The 9,532-nt window shown below is 38.3% G+C and overlaps 1 protein-coding gene across 1 annotated transcript; it reads right to left on the bottom strand.

Annotated features, from left to right (window-relative positions):
- Positions 1 to 318: 318 nt before the first annotated feature.
- chrne (cholinergic receptor, nicotinic, epsilon) lies at positions 319 to 9,020 on the bottom strand. The gene is made up of 12 exons (XM_031752475.2): positions 8,939 to 9,020; positions 4,437 to 4,570; positions 4,190 to 4,234; positions 3,988 to 4,097; positions 3,737 to 3,892; positions 3,534 to 3,634; positions 3,207 to 3,407; positions 2,671 to 2,785; positions 2,451 to 2,565; positions 2,153 to 2,360; positions 1,858 to 1,991; positions 319 to 1,724 (listed from the first exon to the last, which is right to left on the bottom strand). The coding sequence occupies exons 1-12, from the start codon at positions 9,003 to 9,005 to the stop codon at positions 1,557 to 1,559; spliced, it is 1,554 nt and encodes a 517-aa protein (XP_031608335.1). The 5' UTR covers positions 9,006 to 9,020; the 3' UTR covers positions 319 to 1,556.
- Between the last annotated feature and the right edge of the window lie 512 nt (positions 9,021 to 9,532).

The raw sequence follows: 9,532 nt of genomic DNA, 5'->3' as shown, positions 1-9,532 counted from the left end.
ATTTTCGAAACAGGTGCAGGTTTTAGATGACTGTACCTGAAGTTTCACACACTGATAGAAAACAGTAACGATCTAACAGCTGAACTTTAGACTTGCTGTATCTAAAGCAAACATACTTCTAGGACTTGATATTAAAAACACAGGCGTGAAAGGTTTCGTTTTCACCTTCTGAGGTTTTTTTTTTTTAATTTTAATTTTTTTCTTTTCTTTTCTTTTACAGTCTTGGTTTAAACAGTGATGTGACAGGTTGATGTTTTCGGAAAAATCAAAGACAACTCCAAAAATTGGTGTGAGGTGGCGCTATTAACAAAGTCTCCCTAGTGCAACTTTCCACCACATGGAGGCGTTCAACCACAAGTCTGACTAGATTTTTAAACAGCAGTCCATCAGTGACACAGCAGTCAAACCTTTCTATGTGGTTTAATCTCACATTTTATTCCACTTTATCAAATATTATTAGACACATTATAAAATGAATACAACCTGATGGCAAATCCAAACGTATTCGATGTGAGTTTTCCTGTGTTTTTGCCATAAACACACTATATTACAGAATATCTCCCTCAAATACCCAACTGTGTATGTTGAACACAGCTGGACACGAACAGAAAAACAAACATAGACCATTCAAGTCTTCAGTGTGTGAAATCTCAACCATGTTTAGACTTTTTTTTTAATTTGTTAGCCCATTTCTGTCACATTTATTGAATCAGCTGAGTAACACCGCTCAAAATAACTGTAAAAAATATGATCACAGTTTTATGTTTTAGCCACACTTTGGAGATTCACACTGTCTGACGTATAAACATATAATACACCTACTTAGACATTCAGTTCAAGATTAAAATACACACTTTGTAATAAACGAAAACATTTATTTAAAAAAAGAAGTCCTGGCACAGTTAACTCCAAACAGTGTCCCACTGAGCCATCTACTGTACGCAATACATTCCAATAAATAAGTCATAGTAAGAAGAATAAGGCTTTGATTTAGAGTTGGTTGGCTCATGTTACATATATAGATAATGACCATAAGACATAATATGTGCACAGGGATATGTTTTCTGAGTGTTTTGTAGATGGTCATGGAAGTAAAATGGGTTCTTTAGTTAAAGCATACAGTGCCTGTAGCTTCATGTTATGCAAAACAAAGTCATAAAAGTCATTTTCTGCAATAGAATTAAATCCCTTTGCATGGTGGTGCAGTGCCTTTAACATTTTTTTTTTCAAAATGCATCCATAAGCTGTAAGTCTGGGCTTGCTTAAATTCTCCTACCCCAAAACTAACCAAATAATTGTGATTTAATAATGATGATTTAATACAGAAATGCTGGCAACTTAGTTTAGAAGTTAAGAAACGTTGAATGTTGATGCTCAGGTGCTTGACAAGCATGGAAACAGAAAGATTTGTCGTTATTACACACAGACTTTACTCCGCCCTGAATCTTAACCATGGGGTCAGTGAACATTGCGTTCGTCATCATAAACGGCACGAGGCAAAATATACTTTGAAAACATTAAACAGAGAAAAATTTCTCCCCCCCCCCCACCTTTTTTTAAGTTGGGGCATATTTTTTACTCTCTCCTGGAAATGGTAATTCTGGGGCACGGTTGAAGTGTCCTGTTAGGAAGATCCACACTGTGCCGATGATGAATAGAGAAATAGCTGCCCAGAAACACACCTTGTCGACCATTTTCCCGATCAAGACCCAGCTTTCAATTTCCTTGAGTTGGAAAGAAAGTGAACAAAAGCTTAAGTTCAAGTGAGCCTAAAATAAAGATTGAGTGGAAAATCTTACTCATCTAAAACATTACTGAGGTTGAGTTCAAAAAACAAACAAACAAACAAACACTCACAGAGCCAATGGTATTTTGTTGCCTTGTACTGTCAGCAATGAAGTTGCAGGCATCCACACATTGCTTAATCTCAGGTGCAGCTTGGGCCAAACTCTTATATAGGTTAGCTGTGCTGCTGACATCTATACTGTCCACTAGAGGGAGGAAGACACTGAGAGTTAGATGACAATATGCAGTGAGCAGCACTAATTAGACCAGATACATTTTATACTTTGATTTTCAAATATTTAAGTATTTGAGCTGAAATGTGAGCTAAAGACTGTGCTGAGTGTTGCTCCGTAATCAACGGTCTTACCAATGGATCGCGTGAGACCATGCCTCTCTCTTTGCTTGTCAAACATCATTTCACTGCGAGGCTGCTTGAGCACATATTCCTCTGCTCTCTGCATGAGGCCAAAGGAGCTGCGCCGCCGCTCCCTCACCCCATTTACCTCTGTTGTTACCTCACTATCATCTACCAGCGGAGACATGCCCAAGAAGCGAGGAACCATTTTCAAGAACAGCTGCAGCAGGCAATAGAAGGTAACAACAGTCACTTTACTGAAATAACTCTTTAAAAAAGAAGTTTACTCATCTCCGTGGAGGGCACTTACATGTTTGAGGGTTTGGGACATGGTGTGAGTGCTGGGGCTGCGCAGTGAGAAGTTCAGCACTACAATTTGATTCGTAGCAATGAGAGTAGTGACACACATCACAAAGATCAGGTACCTGGGGAAGACATTAGAGAGATCTTTGTTGGAGGGCAGGCTCAAACTGTTTGGATTGAAGCAAAACAAACCAGCAGGGGTCAGCAGAGAGGACATGCTGACTCACTTTCCAATTAGAGGGACAGACAGAGAGGTCTCGGGGATCTTCTGAGCGATAAGAAAGAGGAAGACAGTCTGAGCCAGCAAAACAGAGATGGACACGGTCAGCTTCTGTCCTCCAGCTGTGAGGGAGCAGCAGAGTTAGACCAGTTGGACCAAACCAAAAAAAAGGACATTCTTCTCTTTCATTTACTTCAGGCATCAAGTAATGCTTTGTAATATTTCATGATTTAAGACTTAAAAGACAGCTGTATTACAGTAACATCAGTCTTAGAGCTTTAGCTGAATGCTTTCCACATCAAACCTTTAGGTTCTGTAGTTCAGTTACTTTTGAATTTGCAATTAGGGATGAGGTTTTATTAGTTAGTGACAAACACAATAAAAAGACTAAGTCCAAATTATTTTAAAATTATTACGGAGAGCAAATCAAGTTCATTGTTGTTTCGTTTTACATCTGGATACAGAAAATTATGAGACAAATGTGTTCATCTGGCTTGTTTCAAACTGTAATAGTGCAACAGCAAAAGCATTGACCTCACTGACCTTGTGCAGGTAGGAAGTAGGCCAGTACGACCAGAGACGAGATAAGGGAACAGGGCAGGATAACATTGATGATGTAGAACAGCGGCTTCCTTTGGATGACCAGATTGAACGTGATCTCCTGATACTCCAGGTCATCTGGGGAATACCGACTGTTGATCATCTTCCTGGCTGGACGATGGACAATGGCCCACTCACCGTTCTCTAAAGGGTGTAAATGCAAAAACCTGAAGGGGAATTGTAAGCTTTCAAAACTTGAATATTATGATTGTTAATGTGGACTAAGGTATGGATGGATGGATGGATGGATGGATGGTGCATTTACAGTACCTGTGAAAGCCTCAGGGTCGATGTCCACCCATTCAATAATCTCCCCCGTTTCTCCAACAGCCAAGGTGAGATCCACTTCATTGGCACTGTAAGTCTGGGATCTACGGTTGTGGCAATCAAGCCAAAGTTTAATAGAAATAAATGCATAAAGAAAGACTTACATATAGTATAAATGTAGATTTCAAATGATGAATAAATCCCACCTGAATGCAAGTGTGCAGTTTTGATAATCAAACGGGAAGTAGGTGATCTCAATAGCACACGTGCTGCGATAGATAGCAGGAGGCAGCCAGTAAATCCCACCATCACTGCTGATCAACACATTGGCATAGTAGGCCACATCAAATTTGCCATCAATGCTGTGGACAATGACCAGAACCGGTTAACAAACAAACTGTCCAAAACACAAAAAACAAAAGAGACAGAATTGCGCTCCTTTTTGTTCCTGCCTTACTTGTTTTCAAGAACTATATCGGGAAGCCAGACAGTTTTGCACGGGACACGAATAACCTCAATGCCATAATACTGAGATGTATTCCAGGCAAGGCGGTAATCATTCCATTGCTGTGGTTTGAGAAAAAGATCAGGAGTGATATTAAAAGCTGGACAAAGACGAGGGAGAAATACCTTCTACCAAGAAGAGAGATACAACTCACAATCTCAATCCACACATTGGTTGTAAGAGTCTCCTCCTTTTCATTCTGTAGGAATGAGAGAAGAGATTGATTGAGCTGTGTGGCTCATGTGATAGTGGTTGTGATAAATGCACACATGAGAGATGATTATTAATCGCATTTTTTAACCGTAATGCTTTTGAATATGTTTCCACCCTTAAGTAATGCTCATACATTCTTAATATGTGGAAAAGATTTATTGCAAAAAGTAGCAAAATGAAGCTTTTACCAGGGAAATAAGATTAGTGAGGGTCAGCTTGATCTGAACCCCCACTTTGTCTTCAGGATGTAATACTGGACGTATATTCTTGTTGTAGTTTTTGAACAAGTCCCTCATCAGCTCTGTCTCCTGATTACATTGCACTGCATGAAGGAAAGTATCAAAAAGTTACATAAGAATATATCTGGTTATTATTACACAAGATACTGTTGTGCAAAAGGTTTAGTACTTTATAATATTTCTGTTTGTATTGTTGTTACATTGTGATGTCCATACAATACAGTCCCATAAGTTTGGATATCTGCATATCAGTACTCTCCAATAATATTAACAAGGACAAATATTATTTTATTGTCACTGAAGATATTATTTTTATAGCTCTACGATAGAATGGCAATCTCTCACCCTATGTCAGCTGAGATAGGCTACAACCTCTAGAGATTAGCCAATCTACAATTCCAGAGTTCAAAGATTATGCTAAAAACCGCCGTCATTGCCATTACATTGAACTCCTTGAGTGCTGCTCCTGACCATATATCTGAACAAAGGTCAAGAGAGACTAGGAGAGACTAAATGGAGGTTATTTCCGACCACTTGCTTCTTCTCTCCCAGCTGTCACTATCCATAGCTCACGTTACATAGCGGCCTATCAAAAACTCTCAACTGGGACTTTAAGTCAAACTCGGGTCATCTACAATAATCATCAATGTAATCCTTAGGCAAAAATGGTGACAGTAATACAAAGCAGTAAATATGTCATCTCCCATGAGATCCTGGGTCAGGGTGTCCCAGTCACTCACAAATATGTCACTTAGTTTGAACAGTAATTTACCCATATGATTTTTTTTCTTAAGGCTTGGTCAATTTCTACTTATTGAGCTTGGTTAATAGATGATTCTGGATATAAGAAGGATGAATAAATAAATGTAACAGTGAAATATGAGATGTGATATGCAGCAAATTGTGTTTGAACTCAGACCGTACCCCATTTGAATTTCTAAGCAATTTTTCCCTCTAATTTCATCATTGATTAAAACAAAAACTGGTATTTTGGTATTCCTTATGCTGTATATTATGCCAGCTTATTAATCACAAGCTGTTTTAATGATGGATAGCTACAAAGACACTATGCTGATCTTGCTTAGTTTTAGGTATAAGAACTCAATCTGGGTACAGTAAGCGGAACATAGTGTGTCTGTACTGAGTAAATGGATGGCTTCAAAAGTTATACGTTGTCTGACTTTTAAGTGTGCCTCGTGAGCTGCACAGCATGCAGTATAATTCTAAATATCAGTCAGTCGAAGGGTGAGTTAAATATATGGTGTCAAGTTTTTGACCTCATCATTTCCTGTAGTTGACACTACAATAGGTTAGCTCAGACAGAGGGACAGGAGAGTGATGTTTGGAAATTAGAGGCAGAGCCTGCAGGCGACCATAGAAGGGATATGTGTTTGATGACAGCATTCAATACCTACCTACCTATCTATCTATCTATCTATCTATCTATCTATCTATCTATCTATCTATCTATCTATCTATCTATCTATCTATCTATCTATCTATCTATCTATCTATCTATCTATCTATCTATCTATCTATCTATCTATCTATCTATCTATCTATCTATCTATCTATCTATCTATCTATCTATAACTGTGTTAGTTTTATTATTTTATTATTATTTTCATTTTATATAGCACATTTCATTCCAAATAAACACAATGTGCTTACTGTTAAAAAAGATAAAAAATTATGTAGATCTACAATGTTTTGAGGTAATAAAACCAACATTTTACAAGGTATAGAATACAAATTAACACTCAAACACAGTAAGTATGTGAGAATAAAAAGGTTTTAATGTTCATTTTTGAATGTAGACATAGTTTTAGGCCAGCTGGTAGTTTTGTTCCAAAGAACAGGACCACAATAAGTAAAGGCACCGTCAGCATACTTGGATCTTATTCTGGGAAAAGATCTGCAGCTGATGACCTGGAAGGTCTAGTTGGGTTATAGACACTGAGCAAGTCGGAGATGTTGATGAGAGTCAAACCACTGAGTGCTTTTTGAACTTGCAGATGGATTTTAAAAGTAATTCTTTGCTGAGTGATATAACAAAGCCATAGTATATGCAAAAGTCAGCAAACAGTTTCAAACAATACTTTAGGGCCATAATGATCCAAACTCTAAGAGCACCAGAGTTTTCACATGTAAACAAAAAGCCATCAAATTAGTGAAACCAGTAAGAATCACCACATCCCTGAAAATTAGATTATTTTTTTTCTGCAAGAACTCCTGAGCGATGCATCCTAACCTGGAATATCCTGATAGAAATCTGAGAGCTGATGAGAGTCAAGCATGCAGAGCAAAATAAAATATGGAGAGGACGATAAAGAAGACTACAGCGACAGTTTCTGTCTGATCTGATTTGTGCAACACACAAATACAATACACGGCATAAATGCAGGGAAGACGGACATTGTGTAGCAACTGATGAGTAACTACACATTTACATACTGCCTGAGCTCTAAGGGGAGTATAAAAGAAAGTATGCAGGGGCAGTCATGGTATCCTTTTTATCTCGGGGAATGTTTGTTTCTATCAGGCAGCCTTGGTTTCTGCCTCATTCAGTGACTGCCTCACACTTTTTTTTGGCCTACATATTTCCTCTTCTTTGGATATTTTCTCAGTGTGGCGTAGGAAGGTTTATTATGGAAAATCTCAACACATGAGAAAACCTGCTGATTTTCATTCAGGAAGCATGTGGGGATGTGTTGATAGCAGCCAGGCTTCATTAAATGTACCAGGTTATACTTCCTGTGCTGCCTGGCCAAGGAAAACATCGTCTGAGATTTAGATTTTATTTTGTGGCCGAGGAGAGACAATGGTTCATTAATCCTATGTCTATATAAAAAAGGCCCACATGGTTTTCTGAAATTAAGGGTGAGAAAGCTCCTTCACTATTCATACAGTAAAACAGTACAAGGAATTTTAGTCACTATACTGTTCTTAATGTCTCTTGATAGTGTCTTCCTGTCCTATGAGCAACATTCAAAATTCTGTTTACTGTCAAAATGTAATTTATTTTTTTAGACACAAAAAATGACATTTTGACAATCATTCCTCATGTGCATGTGTGCGTTATCTTTTAATGTGATTTAGAAAAGAAGAGAAACAAGAAGAGGTGTCTGGTTCCATGAGCTTACTTCCTAAGAGGATTCCAGCGCATCATGTTCTGAAGATAAACACTCTAACACCCGAGGTGGAGCAAAGAGTCCTGATATCACACTTGGATTACATTTGACCTCATACCAAGATCATAAGTTCATCTGGTTATCTGCTATCGAATGGTAACAACAGTGTCAGTTTAATCTCAAAATTCCTACAGTCCTCTATTTAAGTGCAAGGAATGAAGAGATTCTATAATTCTTCTGTGATGTTCCACAATCACAAGTCATATTTCCAGCGTTTTAATCTTTGATTTCTATCCCTTTAATGTATCAATACAAAAACTGAGAATCCATATTTCAGCTTGTCACTTGCACATACCTGTACTTGGTCAGAGAGGGATTTGTTAATGAATGCGATCTGCACCAGATAACTGGATTCAAGAAGCCTTTCCCCCCTCAAATACAAGAACAAACCACCATACCTTTAGATCCTGAATGGACAAATGGATTTCAATAATGCCATAAGCAAAGTATTTGTTTTTCAACTTTCCATCATCTCCTTGCTTTCATTGCAGCTTTATGACATCCTCTTACCTCATATTGTCATGTCATTTTATTTATATAGCAGATTTTAAACAACAGTAGTTGGCCCAAAGTGCTTTCCAGGTTAATGCATTTACATCACAGGCCTCCAAAAGCCTAACTGCAAAACATACAGCAACATGATAAAATGAAAAGCAACCAACTAGTTAAAAAAAAAAAAAAAAAAAACAGTGTAAAAACCCTGGAGTAAAGTTGATCTGGGCCATTAAGAACAGCTTACACACTCTCATACTGTCGCTGTCATGAAAAATCATACAGGAAGTTCCGCTTTCCTTCTGATTTGTTAACTGACTATGTTTTCATCTAATTGCATCAATTATACTTAATGGTTATGGAATAGACGGTCATACTTTGTATGTTGTTAACCTTTTATACCATGCACAAAAACACAGTGCAACAGTATAAAGGAAGCAAATATTCTAGTTCACTAGTGTGCACAAAAAAGCCAAATTAGACAGTCTACAAAATCCTTGTTAGAGAAGTTGCAGATATGATATCAGCAGAAGGAAAATTACTGCTTCCAGTTTAAAACAATATATGCAAGTTTACAGCTGTGTTAGTTTGCCTCTACAACTTTTTACATGTTTTCATGAGGTCTAAAGTACAGCAAGTTTTCTGTACCTTGCCAGTCACCACAAGAAGAGCTGGTTATCTCTGTGCACATGACATGCCGCAGTCAGTACAGACATTACTTTCCTGCCAGTCAGCGATGTGCCAAAAGTTTGCAAATGCGTCACTTACCCAGTCCCGCTAAAGTCCCAAGAATAGTTACAACTCCGAAAGCTATCCAAAGACTACGCACTGCCATCGTATTCCAGGACCTCTCTACTGCTCTGCACTGCACTGCACTGTGCTGCACTATATTCAAGTATAAAGTCTAAGAGAAACAGAAAGACAGCGAGACTGAAGGCAGATGAAGAGCTCTAAATCCCCCTACCAAACGTCCTGACTGTCACCCACCACGGCTGTCACTATCCGGGGTTCAGATTACACACCAGCTGAAAGCACTAAACCAGGACTTCCAGTCACTCTCCAGGCACCCACAATAATAATCATCATCATCATTAGATAGAAACTACAACATTAGACAAAAACTAGAAGTGTTTAGGATATTCCAGATATTTCTGAAGGTAGCAATGAGACCTGTAAGCGAGACCTTATACAGCAGAAGTACTCGCATCATTGGGATAGGAAATTTCAGTTGTCGGATCGACGTATGGTCAGTGCACAGCAAGAGGGCCAGTGTCACCGACGGGATTAGTGGTTGGTGTTTCCTCTTTAATCTGTCACTCATCTTTGCATTCACTAGACCTGCATAGATCTTTAACATTGTGG

This window comes from Oreochromis aureus, linkage group 10 (assembly GCF_013358895.1).
Source record: "Oreochromis aureus strain Israel breed Guangdong linkage group 10, ZZ_aureus, whole genome shotgun sequence".
NCBI lineage: Eukaryota > Metazoa > Chordata > Actinopteri > Cichliformes > Cichlidae > Oreochromis > Oreochromis aureus.
The sequence above is the reverse complement of the archived record's forward strand: the minus strand, read 5'-3'. Positions and strand labels throughout refer to the sequence as shown.